General features: G+C 42.7%; 1 protein-coding gene across 4 annotated transcripts in view; it reads left to right on the top strand.

The window, feature by feature from the left end:
- ZNF532 (zinc finger protein 532) overlaps window positions 1–21,120 on the top strand; it is a 71,890-nt gene that overhangs the window by 36,452 nt on the left and 14,318 nt on the right. For all 4 annotated transcript variants that reach the window (XM_056544395.1, XM_056544384.1, XM_056544405.1 and 1 more), the window contains 5 exons: window positions 1,805–4,146; window positions 8,555–8,736; window positions 9,535–9,711; window positions 16,749–16,911; window positions 19,731–20,015. In XM_056544395.1, coding sequence (XP_056400370.1) covers window positions 1,831–4,146; window positions 8,555–8,736; window positions 9,535–9,711; window positions 16,749–16,911; window positions 19,731–20,015 — 3,123 coding nt within the window. In that variant the 5' untranslated portion in view covers window positions 1,805–1,830. The remainder of the gene's footprint in view (window positions 1–1,804; window positions 4,147–8,554; window positions 8,737–9,534; window positions 9,712–16,748; window positions 16,912–19,730; window positions 20,016–21,120) is intronic.

The raw sequence follows: 21,120 nt of genomic DNA, 5'->3' as shown, positions 1-21,120 counted from the left end.
TCATCATGCGCCCCTCACATATAATGCCCTCATCATGTACCCCTCACATATAATGCCCTCATCATGCATGCCTCATATATAATGCTCTCATCATGCACCCCTCATATATAATGTCCCCATCATATGCCCCTCACATATAATGCCCTCATCTGGCACCCCTCACATATAATGCCCCCTGTGCTGTGCACCTCACATATAATGCCCCCCTGTGCTGTGTACCTCACATATAATGCCCCCCTGTGCTGTGCACCTCACATATAATGCCCCCTGTGCTGTGCACCTCACATATAATGCCCCCTGTGCTGTGCCCCTCACATATAATGCCCCCTGTCTTGTGCCCCTCACATATAATGCCCCCATCATGCGCCCCTCACATATAATGCCCCCATCATGCGCCCCTCACATATAATGCCCCCATCATGCGCCCCTCATATATAATGTTCCAATCATGCGCCCCTCATATATAATTGCCCCTGTGCTGTGCCCCTCATATATAATTCCCCCTGTGCTGTGCCTCTAACATATAGTGCCCCCTGTGCTGTGCCTCTCACATATAGTGCCCCCTGTGCTGTGCCTCTCACATATAGTGCCCCCTGTGCTGTGCCTCTCACATATAGTGCCCCCTGTGCTGTGCCTCTCACATATAATGCCCCCTGTGCTGTGCCTCTCACATATAATGCCCCCTGTGCTGTGCCTCTCACATATAATGCCCCCTGTGCTGTGCTCCTCACATATAATGCCCCCTGTGCTGTGCCACTCACATATAATGCCCCCTGTGCTGTGCCTCTTACATATTCCCCTGTGCTGTGCCTCTCACATATAATGCCCCCTGTGCTGTGCCTCTCACATATAATGCTCCTGTCATGTGCCCCTCACATATAATGCCCCCTTTCCTGTCCCCTCAGGAGGCATTATATGTGAGCACAGCATAGGGGGCATTATATGTGAGGGGCACAGCACAGGGGGCATTATATGTGAGAGGCACAGCACAGGGGGAATTATATGTAAGTGGCACAGCACAGGGGGCATTATATGTGAGGGGCACAACACAGGGGGCCCCACCTGTCAGGTGCTCGTCACATATAATGCCTCCTGTGCTTTGCTCCTCACATTAAATATTCCCTTTTCTCTTCCCCACCCCCCCAAGTTTTTAAACCCCCCCCCCCTTCCTCCTCCTGTACGATATAGTGCCCCCTGGTCCCTGAGCACATTCGTCTTACTTACAGTATGTGAGCCGCGGGAACGGGATCTCCAGGCGCCGGCGCGATTGTGTGACGTAATTGCGCCAGGCTTCCGTGGATCGCGTCCCTGCAGCTCACATGCTGTGTACTCACAGCGTGGGAGGAAGATTAGTGAATGGAGGCGTACACCATGCTAGAGTACGCCCCCCCCCCGCTACACCACTGTGCAGCGGGCCACAAAATTTTGTTCCGCGAGTTTGAGATCCCTGATGTGGATGATGTGATGCCTTGTCTCCTTCATTCTGCTGATCAGTGGGAGTAGGAATCCCAACCAGTCACACACTGACAGCCTTTCATAGAGAGAGGACCTGTTGCTCAGCAGCACATTAGATCTGTATTGATTGAATCCACCAATTTTGGTGGAACTAGCCAATCATCTAAAATGTAGGTCTGTCTTTTAACTCTACCTCGCCATTGAAACCCAACATGCCTGATCCTTCTCTCCCCTGAACTCTGCCCTGGAAGAGAGAGGGTCGGACATGTTGGATTTCAACTGCCCGATCATTTTCTTCTTGAGTAGAATAGCTTTCATTCATTCATTCCCTCTTAATTTTGTATGATAGGATTGAATGAATACAAACGTGTGATCATGGGAGATATGAAGACCCCGGACTTTGATGACCTCCTTGCAGCGTTTGACATTCCTGACATGGTAGATCCGAAAGCAGCCATTGAGTCTGGACATGAAGAGCATGATAATCATATTAAGCAAAACGCCCAAGGAGATGACGAGGCTCACGTCCCTTCCTCTTCTGATATTGGAGTAAGTGTCATAGTAAAAAACGTGAGGACCATTGAATCTTCAGAAGCTTCCGAGAAGGATTCTCATCATTCCACGGGTAATGGCTTACATAATGGCTTCCTTACCATCTCAAACCTTGAACGTTTTAACAAGGAAGGCCTGAAATCTCTCAAAGAAAAAGCAATGGTATCTGGAAACGTGCAAAAAGACTCCGTGTTCAACCAGTTCAGCCCCATTTCTAGTGCTGAAGAATTTGACGACGATGAAAAAATTGAAGTGGACGATCCCCCCGATCGCATTGACCTAACCACAGGCTTCGGCTCCAGTATTTTAGCAGCATCCATTTCTCAGCACCCTTATGAAAGAGATAAGGTGGTGGAACACTTGATGAAATCCAGAAATGTCGTTGCTAGTAATGGCAGCAAAAGCAAAGAGTGCCAAAAAGACTTTGAGACGACCGCTCTAAATGTGTACGAATTAAAAGGGAAAAAGGAGGAAAAGATGAAAGATGGTGCCCAGAGGGTGCTTGATGGAAAAGTGCAATCCGAGAAAGGAGAAGTCAATGGAGAATGTCTATCACAGCTGAAGTTAAAGTCTTCTGCAAAGCTTTCTTCATGCATTGCTGCAATTGCTGCTCTAAGTGCTAAGAAGGTAGTCTATGATCCCAAGGATGTGCAGTCCAATACAGAAGAGTCTTCTCAGGTGCCAAAAGAAGTTAGCGACAGTCCATCCACAAATGTCAAGAGTCCTGATGTTCAGTTGACTGTGCAAAACCTCATTGATGGAGCAAAGAAGACCCCTGTGAAACCAAATGATAGCCCGAGGAGTGTCTCAAGTGAGAATAGCAGCAAAGGTTCACCCTCCTCTGGTGGTTCAACTCCGGCTATTCCAAAAGTAAGAATAAAGACCATCAAGACGTCTTCTGGTGAAATCAAGAGGACTGTTACCAGGGTGCTGCCGGACTTTGAGGCAGAAGGGACCAAGCAGCCTTCTGAGCAGTCACCTTCTATGGTAACTTCACCAGTTTTGTCATCCCCTACATCAGCTGTGGCCATGCTTTCTTCTCCTTCTAGGGCCTCTGTGCAAACAAGTCCTGCCACCAACCCTGTTGCTTCTACAGATACTCCTCCAAAACAGGTCACGATCAAACCTGTGGCCACAGCCTTCCTGCCGGTATCTGCGGTGAAAACGGCAGGCTCGCAGGTAATAAACTTAAAGTTTGGCAACAATACTACCGTAAAAGCGACAGTAATATCTGCAGCATCGGTCCAAAGTGCTAGCAACGCTATCATCAAGGCTGCCAATGCCATACAACAGCAGACGGTGGTGGTTCCAGCTTCGAGTCTTGCCAACGCGAAACTCGTGCCAAAGACGGTACATTTTGCCAACCTCAACCTGTTGCCTCAAGGTTCCCAAGCTACTACAGAGCTTCGCCAAGTGTTGACTAAGCCCCAACAGCAAATCAAGCAGACCCTTGTACCCACCACAGTGGTGGCGCCAACCAAAAAGGTGTCCAGAGTTCAGGTGGTAGCTTCCTCACAAAGTTCTGTGGTGGAAGCCTTTAATAAAGTATTGAGCAGTGTTAATCCGATTCCTGTATACATTCCCAATCTCAGTCCACCGACCAATGCAGGAATTAGCTTGCCAGCCCGGGGATATAAGTGTTTAGAGTGTGGAGATGCCTTTGCCCTCGAAAAGAGTCTCCTGCAACATTACGACCGCCGGAGTGTACGCATAGAAGTCACCTGCAACCATTGCACAAAAAGTTTAGTTTTTTATAATAAATGCAGCCTTCTGTCGCACGCGCGTGGACATAAAGAAAAAGGGGTTGTCATGCAATGCTCGCACCTTATCCTAAAGCCGGTCCCGGTTGACCAGATGATTGCTTCATCTCCGAACAGTGTCCCTGCTTCGTCAATGCCGACCCCTCAACAAACCCGTGCGGCAGTGGTGGCACATACAGTATCCAAGGTGCAACCTGGTGCTTCCAGCCCTGTGATATCTGCCCCTGCCAGTGCCCCAGTCACGCCCGCTATGCCTTTAGATGAAGATCCGTCTAAGTTGTGCCGGCATAGTCTGAAGTGTTTGGAATGCAATGAAGTGTTTTCTGATGAAACTTCCTTGGCGACACACTATCAGCAAGTGGTGGACGCAAGTGGACAAGTATGTAACATGAACTTATATAAGATTACTATATCAGAGAGTGTTGTGGGCATGCTTTTTAACTTTTACAGGGTGAATAGTGCATTCTGTGTTATCTGCTATTAGCTGTATAGGCTGGGATTTGCTGTGGATTAGAGGGGTACTCCGCCCCTAGAGATCTTAAACCCTATCTAAAGGATGGGGATAAGATGTCTGATCACAGGGGTCTCCCGCAATCTCTGTGCAGCACCCAGCATTCGTTTACAAAGCTGGGTGCCGGCAGCAGGGGTCGTGATGTCATGACCCCGCCCCCTCATGATGTCACGCCACGCCCCCTCAATGCAAATCTAAGGGAGGGGCGTCATCAGACCCCCTTCCATAGACTTGCATTGAGGGTGCGTGGTGTGACATCACGAGGGGGCGTGGTAGTGACGTCAAGACCCCCGCCAGCCGCGCCAAGCGTTCGGAATAAAATGTTCAGAACGATGGGGCAGCGAAGTACCCCTTTAAAGGGTTTATCGAGAAATAGAAAATCAGAGCTGATTTTTTTTCTAAAGACAGCACCATCCCTGTCCTCAGGTTGTGTTTGGTATTGCAACTTGGCTTCTTGTACTTCAGTGAAACTAAACTGAAGTACCACACTAAACCTGAGGACGGGGTGGTGCTGTTTTTGTCTAATCCTTGAAACCCCTTTAAATGAAGCACTCCAGGAATTATTATTATTATTATTTATTTGCTTATATAGTGAAGCATAGGCTGCTATTAGAAAATAATGTAGAGCTTCTTGTGTATGTTTTGCTTTCCTCTTTTTGCTGATGTGGCAGGCATGGGATAGGCTAAATTTTGTTTTCCAAATGTACAATGATGTGAGTTCTGTAATGCAACCTACATTTTCCATGAATTCTCTTAATGAGGATCAGATGTTTGATCACTTCAGCTGGTTATCTAATTAGGTTACTAGTGCAGGTGGGTGGGTGTCAGTTCACACTGTACAGTTTACATGCATTTTGTCACTCTAAGAGCATTTCTAGAGAAATATTGCCATAAGGAATAAGTGATTTGACCTATAATCACAGTTGAGGTGTTTTATGAAGGTTTGAAGTCTTTAGGCTGTGTTCACAAGTTGAATTTTTTAAATTTTAGCGGTTTTCGTGGCAATTTTCCAAAAATTACACATTTTTACCATATTTTGCACAATTACGCTACAATATCTAAATTTCTATCATGATTTGGGGAAAATTATGCAAAAAGAGAAAAAAGCAGCAAGAAACATTATGTGGAAACCGCCTTAGGGGAGGTTTATAACTACTATATATCCTGATCCCATAGAGATAGCAGCAGTATACAGATAGAGGTGGAGGGGAGGTGTATAACTACTATATATCCTGATCCCATAGAGATAACAGCAGTATACAGATAGAGCTGAAGGGGAGGTGTATAACTACTATATAACCTGATCCCATAGAGATAGCAGCAGCAGTATACAGATAGAGCTGAAGGGGAGGTGTATAACTACTATATATCCTGATTCCATAGAGATAGCAGCAGCAGTATACAGATAGAGCTGAAGGGGAGGTGTATAACTACTATATATCCTGATTCCATAGAGATAGAGCTGAAGGGGAGACGTGTAACTACTTTATATCCTGACAAACATTTGGTGAGTGGCCTCTCATCCTTCTTTACATGTTTGTCACAATGCTTATGTGCAATTCTATGCCAGAGATTGAGCACCACCTACACCGGTTCACCTAACTCGCCCTCACCCGTAGTCTGACTGCCCGACACACACCTTTCAAGACCCCGGTTGTGCCGACCGCTGTCTCTCTCCTCATCTCTACTTTATATCCTGATCCCATAGAGATAGCAGAAGCAGCAGCAGTATACTGTACATATAGAGCTGAAGGGGAGGTGTATAACTACTATATATCATGATCCCATAGAGATAGCAGAAGCAGCAGCAGCAGTATACAGATAGAGCTGAAGGGGAGGTGTGTAATTACTATATATCCTGATCCCATTGAGATAGCAGCAGCAGTAAACAGATAGAGATGGGAGAGGTATAACTACTATACATATGTGTGTGTGTGTGTGTATGTATATATATATATATATATATATATATATATATATATATATATGGACCCATATCGCAGTGTTTTCCAAACAGTGTCCCCCCCCCCCCAGCTGTTGCAAAACTACAACTCTCAGCATGCCCCGACAGACAAAGGCTCTCTGGGCATGCTGGGAATTGTAGTTTTGCAACAGCTGGAGACAAACTGTTTGGAAAACACTTCCATAGAATTGTGGGATTGATCTGGTAGGTCTGGTAGATCTGACATCCTGTCACTCACATTAAGCATAGTAAAAAAATAAAATAATTCAGTCAGACTGGTGAACACATGACCCAGTAATAAAATGCATAGATTCAGCTGTTCTAGAATAAAACAAATGGTGCTGTATGACCGATGCTAGTGAGTGTGCATGATATGGGTAAAAAAATATCTGGTGTGCTTCTATAAATTTAGCAGTAGATAATAGTGAAAGGCGATTGGACAACATTGTAGCAGGTGACCCCATCAATGATGATTCTACAGTCAGGATGATTGTGTCTAGAAGTATTATCAGGAAATATAAAATGAGGACTAAACACAATCGCAGGCCTGTCCCCTCTTGTTACTTCGGTCTCCAGCGGCCGTCTGTTTCCTTGTTAGTGTTACACGTAATAAGATTAATTATTATTCCAGGTTCTAACTAATAAATCAGAATATCAGAAATGTGACCCTGGACTTATGTAATCATTATAGAATATTATAAATAATAATCCAACATGCATTCAATAGCTATAAGGGAACTATATCCCTACTCTAATATATAAAAAGGGGAATTGCACCACCTGCAGGCCACAAGAGGCATTTCATTTACGTTTATTTTGTCTGCAAAATGAACCAAACTGTGTTGTGTATTAGACACTTTTATACCTTTCTAATGGACATAAGCAACATTCTCATTTCTATCTAGATCTGGAGATATATATATATATATATATATATATATATATATATATATATATATATATATATAATATGTGTGTGTGTGTGTACTTTTTCTTATGCATTTTTATTTACGAAATGTGAAACCATGCATATAATCACAGCATGTGAACCCAGTCTTACTCTATTAACAGCTATGATGAATGCACAAAAAAAGCTAAGTAATAAGGGTCCAGTCTACTTGGAGTACATGGGGCGCCTGGTTTGCAGAGAGAGGGGCTGGAGTCTTATCATTGCACTTGGTTATTTAGTCACCTGGCAAGACTAAACTGCTGAGACTCCTAAGTGAGTTGAGGGCAGTTTACATTATGTGCAGTATGGACGCATTTTCTTAATCAAAGTGTTTATTTTTTTTTTATTAGAAAAATATTGTCACATTTGAGGGGATTTTAGTTTTTTTTAAAGGGTTTTTGCCACAATTGCAGCAAGATTGTGCCATATTCCTGCGATATAACTACCATATATCCTGATCCCATAGAGATAGCAGCAGTAGTATATAGGTAGAGCTGGAGGGGAGGGGTATAATTACTATATATCCTGATCCCATAGAGATAGCAGAAGCAGTATACTGATAGAGCTGGAGGGTACTTGTATGACTACTATATATCCTGATCCCATAGAGATAGCAGTAGTAGTATACAGGTAGAGCTGGAAGGTAGGGGTATAACTACTATACATATCCTGATCTCATAGAGATAGCAGCAGCAGCAGCAGCAGTATACAGGTAGAGCTGGAGGGGAGGGGTATAACTATTATATATCCTGATCCCATAGAGATAGCAGCAGCAGTATACAGGTAGAGCTGGAGGGTAGGGGTATAACTAATATATATATCCTGATCTCATAGAGATAGCAGCAGCAGTATACAGGTAGAGCTGGAGGGTAGGGGTATAACTACTATATATATCCTGATCTCATAGAGATAGCAGCAGCAGTATACAGGTAGAGCTGGAGGGGAGGGGTATAACTATTATATATCCTGATCCCATAGAGATAGCAGCAGCAGTATACAGAAAGAGTCTGGGGGGACTAGGTGGCATATATTAGGTAATGATGCCATCCGGTAGTTCACAGGAAGTCAGCTGAACCAGGACTGACCATTTAGCCTGACCCATTAAGCAGTGTGATTGTCTGTGGGTAAGGCTGGTGACAACATGACTCAGTTACAGTAATAAATGCAGCTCTGCTGGAAAAAACATATGGCTCTGTAGGACTAGTGATGGGCATGGCATGCTGGAAGTGACAAGAAGTGTTATCATATTCAGTGACCAGTGTGAAAACTACAATATCGGAGTTTATTTTTTATTTTTCAAATAATAGATCAATAGATTAATTTTAAAAGTGAGGATCTAACTGTGAGCTCTTGGGGTTTTATAGAAGACGTGTAGCGTCTGTATGATGCTGCTACCCAACCAGTGCAGTTTCTCATGTCATCAGCGCGTCCATCAACACAAGTCTCCCTTCACCTGCCCAGAGTGTGGCGCCATCTGCAGGTCAGCACATTTCCAGACTCACATCACCAAGAACTGCCTGCACTACACCCGCAGGGTTGGCTTCCGGTAAGTTTATTTTTCTTTCTGGATAAGGCTGGGTTCACACCACCTTTTTCAAATACGGTAACCGTATACGGTTTTCCGCAAAAAAACCTATACAACCGTATCCGAAACCGTATGCATAGAGAATGCATTGTAAACCGTATTCCAAATGTTGTGTACGGTTGCATCCGTTTTGCCTCGGACACTGTTTTGCCAATTTTTCAACTGTAGGCAAAAACGCTGTCGACCACGTTTTTGCCTCCGGTTGGAAAACCGTATGCGAACCGTATGCGGTTCTTTTAACATTGTTGTCTATGAGAACCGTCCACAGAATTTCAGAATACGGCTGCACACGGTTTTTCTAATCCGTTTTTTTTTAGTTGACACATGCGCAGATCTTCTCTCACACTCTCCTCAAGCCAGGGTGATCCACACAGGAAACCACTCCCACATCCTTTGGAATTTCAATACAACAATAGTAACTTTATTAAATTGCTGGAAAACTAATGCCAACAAAATAGCAAAACCGTTGGCAAAAACGGGTGCAAACGGATAGAACCGTACATACGTTTTGGAACCGTATACGGGGAAAAACTGTATACGTTTTAATTTGGAGTCATGCGGTTGCATACGGTTTTTGCCACACGTTTTTAGCGGAAAACCATATACGGTAACCGTTTTTGAAAAACGTGGTGTGAACCCAGCCTAACTTAGATGGAAGCATTTCTCCATTCTAACATATACTTCTCTTTATTTTAGCCAATAATTTTTTTTAAACATACCGTATATAGTGTTCTTTAATCTTTGTTTTCCACCTTTCAGATGTATTCACTGCAATGTGGTGTATTCAGAGATCGCTGCCCTGAAGTGCCACATACAAGGCTCCCACTGTGAAGTGTTCTACAAGTGTCCTATCTGTCCGATGGCATTTAAATCCGCTCCCAGCACCCACTCTCACGCGTACACCCAGCACCCAGGGGTGAAGATAGGGGAACCCAAGTATGTATTGTGCTTCTTTGCTACTTCTTTGTTACTTTTTCTCTGCGGGTGTAGCAGTGCTGTCGGTGTATCAGTGCTGAATGCATGGAAATCTTACTTTTAACCCCTTAACGACCACGGACGTATATTTACTAGAGATGAGCGAATGTACAGTAAATTCGATTCGTCACGAACTTCTCGGCTCTGCAGTTGATGTCTTTTCCTGCATAAATGAGTCCAACTTTCCGGTGCTCCCGTGGGCTGGAAAAGGTGGATACATTCCTAGGAGACTCTTTCCTAGGACTGTATCCACCTTTTCCATCCCACCGGAGCACCTGAAAGCTGAACTAATTTATGCAGGAAAAGTCATCAACTGCCGAGCCGAGAAGTTCATGACGAATCGAATTTACTGTAAGTTCGCTCATCTCTTATATTTACGTCTGTGGGCGGCTTCCGATCTGTGAAGTGCGCTCAGAAGCTGAGCGCGCTTCGTATCTGTGGGGTCCCGGTTGCTATCAGCAACCGGGACCCGCGGCTAATACCGGACATCACTGATCGGGCTGATGTCTGGTATTAACCCTTTAGACGCCGCGATCAAAATTGATCGTGGCATCTAAAACGGGAGAATACACTGCTGGGAGAATACACTTAAGATCACTGTGCAAAAAATGAGCCCTCATACCGCCCCGTTCGTGGAAAAATAAAAAAAAGTTATAGGGGTCAGAAGATGACAATTTTAAACGTATAAATTTTCCTGCATGTAGTTATGATTTTTCCAGAAGTACGACAAAATCAAACCTATATAACTAGGGGATCATTTTAACCGCATGGACCTATAGAATAACGATAAGGTGTCATTTTTACCTGAAAATGTACTGCGTAGGAACAGAAGCCCCCAAAATTAAAAAAATGGTGTTTTATCTTCAATTTTGTAGCACAATTATTTTTTTTTCCGTTTTGCCGTAGATTTTTGGGTAAAATGACTGATGTCATTACAAAGTAGAATTGTTGGCACAAAAAAAAGAAAAGACATCATATGGATTTCTAGGTGCAAAATTGAAAGGGTTATGATTTTAAAAATGTAAGGAGAAAAAAACGAAAGTGCAAAAACGGAAAAACGCTTGGTCCTTAAGGGGTTAATCCCAGTGACCGTTCAGAGTACAGGTAATGCAGATGTTTTACCTGCAGTATTATGTAAAGCCACAGACAACACTAGCTATCACCAAGGTTGCACCAGAGCATCACCACCAGCCGGCCACATGACGTTGTGATGTGTGACTCAATAAACAAATTCAAGAGGGGCCTGGGTGTTTTTATGGAAAAATATAATATTACAGGTTATAGTTACTAGATTTATGTGGATAGAACGTTGATCCACGGATTTATTCTGATTCCATATTGGAGTCGGGAAGGAATTTTTCCTCTGTCATGGGGCAATTGTCATGAGCTTAACCCCTTCAGGACCAAGCCCATTTTCACCTTAACCCCTTAAGGACTCAGCCCATTTTGGCCTTAAGGACTCAGACAATTTAATTTTTACTTTTTCATTTTTTCCTCCTCGCCTTCTAAAAATCATAACTCTTTTATATTTTCATCCACAGACTAGTATGAGGGCTTGTTTTTTGCGCGACCAGTTGTCCTTTGTAATGACATCACTCATTATATCATAAAATGTATGGCGCAACCAAAAAACACTATTTTTGTGGGGAAATTAAAACGAAAAACGCAATTTTGCTAATTTTGGAAGGTTTTGTTTTCACGCCGTACAATTTATGGTAAAAATGACATGTGTTCTTTATTCTGAGGGTCAATACGATTAAAATGATACCCATTATTATATACTTTTATATTATTGTTGCGCTTAAAAAAAATCACAAACTTTTTAACCAAATTAGTACGTTTATAATCCCTTTATTTTGATGACCTCTAACTTTTTTATTTTTCCGTATAAGTGGCGGTATGGGGGCTCATTTTTTGCGCCATGATCTGTACTTTTTTTTGATACCACATTTGCATATAAAAAACTTTTAATACATTTTTTATAATTTATTTTTTAATAAAATATATTAAAAAAGTAGGAATTTTGGACTTTTTTTTATTTTTTTTCGTTCACGCCGTTCACCGTATGGGATCATTAACATTTTATTTTAATGGTTCGGACACTTACGCACACGGCGATACCAAATATGTCTATAAAAAAAATTTTTTACGCTTTTTGGGGGTAAAATAGGAAAAAACGGACGTTTTACTTTTTTATTGGGGTAGGGGATTTTTCACTTTTTTTTTTACTTTTACTTTTACATTTTTTTACATTTTTTTTTTTACACTTGAATAGTCCCCATAGGGGACTATTCATAGCAATACCATGATTGCTAATACTGATCTGTTCTATGTATAGGACATAGAACAGATCAGTGTTATCGGTCATCTTCTGTTCTGGTCTGCTCGATCACAGACCAGAGCAGGAGACGCCGGGAGCCGCACGGAGGAAGGAGAGGGGACCTCCGTGCGGCGTTATGAATGATCGGATCCCCGCAGCAGCGCTGCGGGCGATCCGATCGTTCATTTGAATCGCGAACTGCCGCAGATGCCGGGATCTGTTTTGATCCCGGCACCTGAGGGGTTAATGTCGGACGCCCGCGAGATCGCGGGCGTCGGCCATTGCCGGCGGGTCCCTGGCTGCGATTAGCAGCCGGGATCAGCCGCGCATGACACGGACATCGCTCCGATGCCCGCGGTTATGCTTAGGACGTAAATGTACGTCCTGGTGCGTTAAGTACCACCTCACCAGGACGTACATTTACGTCCTGCGTCCTTAAGGGGTTAAGGACCAGGCCAATTTTATTTTAGCGTTTTTTGTTTTTTCCTCCTCGCCTTCTAAAATCCATAACTCTTTTATATTTCCATCTACAGACCCATATAAGGGCTTGTTTTTTGCGTGACCGACTGTACTTTGTAATGAAACCTCTCATTTTACCATAAAATGTACGGTAAACCCAATAAAATATTTTTTTAGGGAGGAAATGTAAATGAAAACCCCAATTTTGCACATTTTGGAGGGTTTCGTTTTCACACTGTACAATTTACGGTAAAAATGACGTGTTCTTTATTCTGTGGGTCAATACGATTAAAATGATACACATGGCTAGATACTTTTATATTCGATAGTTCGAACATTTACGGACGTGGTGATACCAAATATGTTTATAAAAAAATATTTAACGCTTTTTGGGGGTAAAATGGGAAAAACTGACAATTTTCATTTTTATTGGGGGAGGGGATTTTTCACTTTTTTTTACTTTTTTATTTTTACATTGTTCAATTTTTTTTTTTTTTACACTTTTTATGTCCCCATAGTGGACTATCTATAGCAATCAGTTGATTGCTAATACTGTGCAGTGCTATGTATAGGACACAACACTGATCAGTATTATCGGTGATCTTCTGCTCTGGTCTGCTCGATCTCAGACCAGAGCAGGAGATGCCGGGAGACTGACAGAGGCAGGTGAGGGGACCTCCGTCAATACAAATGATCGGATCGCCGCGGCGGCGCTGTGGGCGATCCGATCATCTATTTTAACATGCACATTGCCGCAGATGCTGTGATCTGTACAGATCACGGCATCTAAACGGTTAATGGCGGACATCCGCACGATCTCGGATGTCGGGCATTACCGGCGCGTCCCTGGCTGCTGATAGCAGCCGGTACCTGCCGTGTATGATGTGAGCACGGAGCTCCGTGCTCACGGTCATACACAGGACGTAAATGTATGTCCTGTTGTGCGACGTACCGCCAAACCAGGAAGTAAATTTACATCCGTGGTCGTTAAGGGGTTAAAGAGTACCTGTCATCAAACTATATTTTCTAAACCAACTCAGATTATATTCCCTAACTACTCCTAACACCCCTCCTGCCCTTTAAAAAAAAAAAAATGTAAAAAAAATACGAGCTTTAAAAAGCTCTGTATCGAAAGTGGGCGTTCCCCAGCAGGCGTGTCATCACTGAAGCCTGTGAGAGCTGTGCCTCGCCATGCCCCTTACCTACTTCCTAAGTTTGGTCTCCTGCCAGGCCGGGAGGAGACCAAACTAACTATTTGACTTGCGCAGGGAACAGAACAGCGCCACCTAGAGGCCGTTTTATCAATCACATTAAAAACATATAAAGGTTGAGAATTTTAACAGCAAGTAAACAGAAAAGTGTCTCATAATTATATAAGGAACTTTATGGGGGGGGGGGCTTTGCCTTCTTCTGGATCAACACAGTAGGGTTTTAGGTTGAACATGGACTCTGGTCTTTTTTCAACCTTACAAACCGTGTCCCTGCTCTCAAGTAATTGTAGCACATGTAACACATAACAACATAGCCCCCCTGCTTCTTACATTTTTGAAAAGACCTCTGAAAAATGAAAGAAGCGATCTGATTGGTTGCTATGGGCAACTCAGCAACTTTTCTCTCTGGACAGGTTTTGATAACTCTCCTCCATAGTCAGTATAAGTGAAACAGTGTTTATAAAGTTCTATGACTTTAGATCTTAAAGAACTGAAAACTTTTGTTTTACGAAAGTGGCTAAAGTCACTGGAAAAGTTTAGAAAGTTTTGTGATGACTAGTCTACCTCCACAGACAGGTGACGGTGATTTGCCGGTATTCTCTTTGACAGTTCTCAGGTCACATCGCCATTAAATGAAATGTAAGATGACCCTGTGACATTCAGATAAATGACATGAGGACCAGACTTTGTAGACTCTTCCCGCTGTCTGTTCATTGTGTTTTTTACTAAGCAGGTTGTATGAAGGCCTGGTGGTGGCTGGGGGAGGGGGGGGGGGGTGGTGGTGGCTGGGGAAGGGGGTGGGGGGGTCTCATCTATCATTAATTGTTTCTCTCTCCTCATATAAAAAATGCAAAACTTAAAATGCTCTGGATGGGAAGGAAAATTTCATCTAAAAATAAAACCATATTGCTTACTTTAAGAAGTGGAAACATTGTTCTGCTTTTAACGGTGATGTTATTGAACTTTTTTTTTTTAAAAACCTCAATTGCAAGTTTGCAGCTTGACGAAGTCTATTATTTGGAAAGGGTTCTTTCAGTTAAAGGGTCTATTCACACAAACAATATCCTGCGTATATTTGATGCACAGGATTTTAGTCAATTAATTTACATTAAAATCTACAGTTTCAAATCCTGCGCATCAAATATGTGCGGTATACTGTATATGTAAATAGACCCTAAAGAGCTTTTGTAGGACTTTTTTGTAGGGGTACTGCGGTGGAAAATAAATGTTTTCAACTCAACTGATGACAGAAAGTTATAGAGATTTGTGAATAACTTCTATTTAAAAATCTTAAAGGGGTACTCCAGGGAACTAAACCCATAGCCCATCCTTTCCCTCTCATTAACCTATTAAATTGTCTAAATATCCACTCTTTCGTTTTATCTCACATGCATAAAGTAATGGAATGACATCATCCAGCCATCCACTCTGTCTCTGTCCAAAGCCCTCTTAGAAAGCAGCCTCCACCCTCCTACCATGTGGTTTCTGCCCAACACTGATGAGTCATGCTCCCTTTAGTGTTGAGAACTGGGAGGTGTGAGCAGCCTCAGCCAATCAGACACTGAATCTCTCTCTACTACTCAGAAGAGGAGGGCGGGGGCTGGCAGAGCAGAGCTGCAATGATTGCTGGGAGATGTAGGCAAGGGAAGAGAAGTATGGAAAAGAATATCAAGCAGCCAGAGAAGACAACAGAGGTCACAGGAGCCATGTATATCAGACAGGATGGTTTACAGGGAAAAATATGAAGAAAGTGTGGTGGATTTGGAGCTATATATATATATATATATATATATATATGTGTGTACTTCTCTGGAGTACCCCTTTAATCCTTCCAGTATCAGCTGCTCTATGCTCCACAGAAGGTTGTGTAGTTATTTCCAGTCTGATCACAGTGCTCCCTGCTGCCACCTCTATCCATGTCTGGAACTGGTTGGAGCAGGAGAGGTTCGCTTTGGGGATTTGCCCATGTTCTGGACAGTTTATGACATTAACTGGTGCCAGAGAGTTAAACAGATTTGTAAATGACTTCTATTTAAAAATATTAATCCTTCCAGTACTTATCAGCTGCTGTATGCTCCACAGGAAGTTCTTTTCTTTTTGGGATTACTTTCTGTCTGCAAAAATTTCAGAGGAAGTTCATTTCTTTTTGAATTTCTTTCCTGTCTGACCACAGTGCTCTCTGCTGACACCTATGTCCATGTCAGGAACTGTCCAGAGTAGGAGCAAATCTCCATAGCAAACCTAGCCAGCTTTGGACAGTTCCGGACATGGACAGAGGTGTCAGCAGAGAGCACTGTGGTCAGACAGGAAAGAAATTCAAAAAGAAATGAACTTCCTCTGGAATTTTTGCACATTGTCTAGAGACGTCTTTCCCAGAAAGCAGAGGCATACACAGAGATGTGAGGCTAGGTATGCTCTAGATATCCCTCTTATTATTAAAGGGGTATTCCGGGCAAAAACATCTTATCCCATATCGAAAGGATAGGGGATAAGATGTCTGATCGCAGGGGGCCCGCCGCTGGGACCCCCCCCCCCCCCCCCGTGATCTCCCTCCAGCAGCCTGCATTCTATGCGTAGCTGCGTCTGCAGTTTCGGAAACCGCCGGGCTTCCGAGACGGTGCCGTGACGTCACGCCACGCCCCCTCCATTCATTTCTATGGGAGGGGGCATAATGGCCGCAACGCCCCCTCCCATAGACATGAATGAAGGGGGCATGGCGTGACGTCACATCCCCGTCTCGGAAGCCCAGCTGTTTCCGAAACTGCAGACGCAGCTACGTATAGAATGCAGGCTGCTGGAGGGAGATCACGGGGGTCCTTTCGATAGGGGATAAGATGTTTTTGCCCGGAATATCCCTTTAATACCAAGCCTTAAACCATCACTTCTGAGGAGGAGGGCCAAGCTTTTTTGTCCCCATAACAGCTGCATAGATTCAAGCATTCCTCAGACCTTGTATTAACCTATGGATTCCCTATGTAATGTTCCCTTTGCTTTTTTTTTCCCCCCAGAATTATCTACAAATGCTCCATGTGTGACACAGTTTTTACCATGCAGCCGCTGCTATATCGTCACTTTGACCAGCATCTCGAGCACCAGAAAGTTTCCGTATTTAAGTGTCCGGACTGTTCCCTCCTGTATGCGCAGAAGCAGCTTATGTTGGATCACATCAAGGTACGAGAGAAAAAATTATTAGTACACATTGGCAGTCAACCAGTGTCAGATGTAGGCTTTTAAAAAACAGCACCTTAAAGGGGTACTCCGGTGGAAAACATTTTTTAAAATCAACTGGTGCCAGAAAGTTAAATAGATTTGTAAATTACTTCTATTTAAAAATCTTAATCCTTCCAGTACTTATCAGCTGCTGTGTGCTCCAGAGGACGTTCTTTTTTCTTTTTGAATTTCTTTTCTGCCTGACCACAGTGCACTCAGAAAATGGCAATTGAAAAACTTAAAAAAAAGTTTAAAATTGCAAACTATACAAATTGGGTATTTTTTTATTTATTGTGTCGACCTAAAGTTTCAAGATAACACCTTTGACCGCATGATAAACTCCCAGATTTGCAAAATTGCTTTTTTTTTTTTTTCAATTTCACCTCACAAATAAAAAAAATTTCCGTCTTGCAGCATATGTTAATAAACAAAGTCCTTAAAAAGTACTATTGGTCCCACAAAAAAAACAAGCCCTTATATATGGGTCTGTAGTAGAAAAAAAAAAAAAGAATTATGGTTATTGAAGGGCAAGGAGGGAAAAAATGAAAGTGCAACAACAAAAATTGGACTGGTCCTTAAGGGGTTAATAAAGCAGGTTAAGATGCAAAGAGCATGTTGTACATCTCCCCTGCCCGCACTACCATACCAGTTCAGGTTTTAGCTAAGCAGCTGAGTTCTGTCTGATTAGATCCAGATATAAACAAAACATTATTTTTCTCTATTTTTTCTTTCTATTTTATGATTGTCATTTATTTAACTTTTAGTACACTATTATGGGGAAAGCCATCTTGCCTGAGCTGTTTTTTACAGCATTTAGTTGTACACTTTACCGCAAGCCCAATGGACATAAACATAATAAATTACGGACTCTATTCTTTATATGGGGCCGGCTTGTAAGCATGCTCTGTGAACTGTGCAGAGGCCATTCTACAGAGGAGGGTGGATCTCCTATTGTCTTATCTACATACTGGCGTCACCTCTTACTGTAATGCTGTGCGGCCTCCTCCTTATCATCACAGACAGAACAGGAAGTCTCAGCTTAGTTTTAGGGCCTAGTGGCCAGACTGAGTACTGCAAGATTCCAGGATTATTTTATAATATAGATCAGTGGTATCCAAACAGTGTGCCTCCAGCTGTTGCAAAACTAAAACTCCCAGCATGCCCGGACAGCCAATGACTGTCTGGGCATGCTGGGAGTTTTTATTTTGCAACAGGTGGAGGCATGCTAGTTGGAAAAACGCTGATATAGATAGTAAAATAGAAAATTTGTAAAATAATAATTCACCAAAAATTCTTTAAAAATATGCTTAACATAAAAGTAATTTTCAGACTTATTTATTATGATGATGATGATGATGATGATGATGATGATGATGATGATGATGATGATGATGATGATGATGATGATGATGATGATGTATAATAATAATCATCATCATCATTTTTTTCTTTTTAAATATGTTAAGGACACAGGGCGTACCTGTACGTCCTGAGTCCCATTACCGGGGTTTAAACCGTTCTCACAAGCGGAGAACACTTCAATCCCGGTGGGACCCAACTGCTATCAGTAGCCAGGACCCAGGGTTAATGCCAGGCACCACCGATCGGGCCGATGCCTGACATTAACCCTTTAGACGCTGCAGTCAAAGTTGATTGCGGCGTCTAAAATGAAAGTGAAACTATCCTGGCAGCTCAGCAGAGCTGAACAGGACTATCGGTACTTACCTCCCTTTTCACTGTCCGATCGGTTCTCTATTGCTCCAAGCCTGCCATGCAGGCTGGAGCATCAAAGCGCCGATAACACTGATCAATGCTATGCTATGGCATAGCATTGATTGGTATATGCAATCAGAAGATTGTATGGTATAGCCCTCTGATGGGGGTAAAAAAAAAAAAGTATAAAGTGGAAAAAATAAAAATAAAAAAAAAATTAATAAATGTGAATAAGCCCCTCCCCTATTAAAAGTTTGAATCACCCCCCATTTCCTTTTTTTTTTTTTTTTAATGTAATAATGTAATAATAATATTGGTACCGCCGCGTGCGTAAATGTCCGAACAATTAAAATATGAAGGTAGCTAAACCGCACGGTTGATGGTGTACATGTTAAAAAAAAAAAAAAGTCCAAAATTGTGCATTTTTGGTCACTTCATATACCATAAAAATATTAATATAAAAGCGATCAAAAAGTCCCCTGAAAACAAAAATGGAACCAATAAAAACTGCAGACCACGGCACAAAAAATTAGCCCTCGTATGCAAAAAAAAAAAAAAAAAAATTATAGGGTCAGAATATGACAATTTAAAAAATACTAATTTTGGTGCATGTAGTTATAATTTTGTTAAAGTAGTAAAATAAAATAAAAACCACATAAATTGGGTATCCCTGTAACCGTATGGACCTACAGAATAAAGATAAGGTATCATTTTTCCCCAAAAAAGTGTACTGCGTAGAAACGGAAGCTTTAGAAATTAGCAAAACAGTGTTTTTTTTTCTTGTTTTCTTTTATATCACCCCCCCCCCCCACACACACACACAATTTTTTTTTGTTTTGACGCAGATTATGTTACCAAATAAGTAATGTCATTACAAAGAACAATTGGTGGTGCAAAAAACAAGCCCTTATACTGGTATGTAGGTGCAATATTTAACTAGTTATGATTTTTAGAAGGGGAGGAGGTAAAAAACAAAGTGCAAAAAAAAAAAAATAGTTTGGGGTTAAATAAATGTTTTGAACTTACCTTCCAAACTTTTCCTAACCTGGTATAATTTTTCCTTGCAGTCTATGCATGGAACATTGAAAAGTGTGGAGGGTCCTCCAAAAGTGGGTGCCACGTTACCTCTGAGCACTAAGCCCACCACCCAGAACTCCAACAGCCCCATCAAAGAGGAAGCCAAGCCTGTAAATGGAGCCGAGAAACCGGAAAAGAAAACCGTCATCCCGGAAAAGAAGACCACTCAAATTGTCAAGAAAAATGCAAAACCGGGCTGGACCTGCTGGGACTGTGAGGAGCTCTTCAATCAGAGGGACGTCTATATATCGCACATGAGGAAGGACCATGGGAAGGTAAGAGCAACAACAGATAACATGTCAGCTACTACAGTCATTCCCACATATACTTGGCAATGGAGATACAGTAGGGATCACTGGGCCACAACTTGTCTGGTCAATAATCCCATTGAAGAACATTACACTCTATCTGCCAGCATAAACATCTTAATGGGAAACTCCTTTTAACCCTTTCTTAATTTATTTTTAGAATAATCTAAAAATCTGCAGACTGTGCAGTGCCATATAAGGAATCCTGTGTGACAGTCTGGTTCCTAAGAAGACACTGCCTCGTAACCATAGACTTTTGTATGGAGTCATTACTTGCAGCATTTCTAGCAATCAGTCTGTCTCGGAGAACCCAGTGGGCGCTCTTCCCGTCTGTCTTGGGGCGCTCTTCCCGTCTGTCTCGGGGAGCTCTTCCCGTCTGTCTCGGGGCGCTCTTCCCGTCTGTCTCGGGGCGCTCTGCCCGGTCTGTCTCGGGGCGCTCTGCCCGGTCTGTCTCGGGGCGCTCGCCCAGTCTTTCTGCTCGCCCAGTCTGATGTCTGTTCTATAACTGTTTAGATGACATGATCAATAGCAATCGCGGCATCTTAACTCCAGGCCCTAGCTAGAACTTGGTGTCTTTTGTGACTCTGCAACTTATACAGACTGCCTATGGCAGGCTGTACCAATAGAGGGCAGATCTAATAGATCAATGTAATGCATCAGTCGGAATCTGAATGCTTATTCCCCAACTGTTTAAAGCTTTTGACTCGTCTGAAGGACATGTGAAATGTTTTTAAAAGGGACAGGTACACTTTAAAAGCCCTAATGCACTGTGTGCAGCTTAAAGGAGTATTCCAGCGCTGCTTTTCTCTATCCTATTGTGCCCGGGCTGCAAAAAAAAAAAAAAAACAAATCATAAGTTATATTCTTCCGTTCCCCCGTTGCGCTGCTATCGGTCTTCTGTCCCTCCTGTCTTCTTCCTGCTTCCATGTGCACAGATCATCACACTGCAGTCAGCAGTTATTGCCGGCCACAGTGATGTCCTGCCTCGGCCAGTGATAGGCTGATGGCAGTGTCATGTAAGGAATCCGGGCAGCAGGGAGAAGATAAAGCTAAGAAAACACTGCCTAGCAAC

This window comes from Hyla sarda, chromosome 1, assembly GCF_029499605.1.
Source record: "Hyla sarda isolate aHylSar1 chromosome 1, aHylSar1.hap1, whole genome shotgun sequence".
NCBI lineage: Eukaryota > Metazoa > Chordata > Amphibia > Anura > Hylidae > Hyla > Hyla sarda.
Note: the sequence above shows the minus strand (reverse complement) of the source record. Positions and strands in the feature narration are given on the sequence as shown.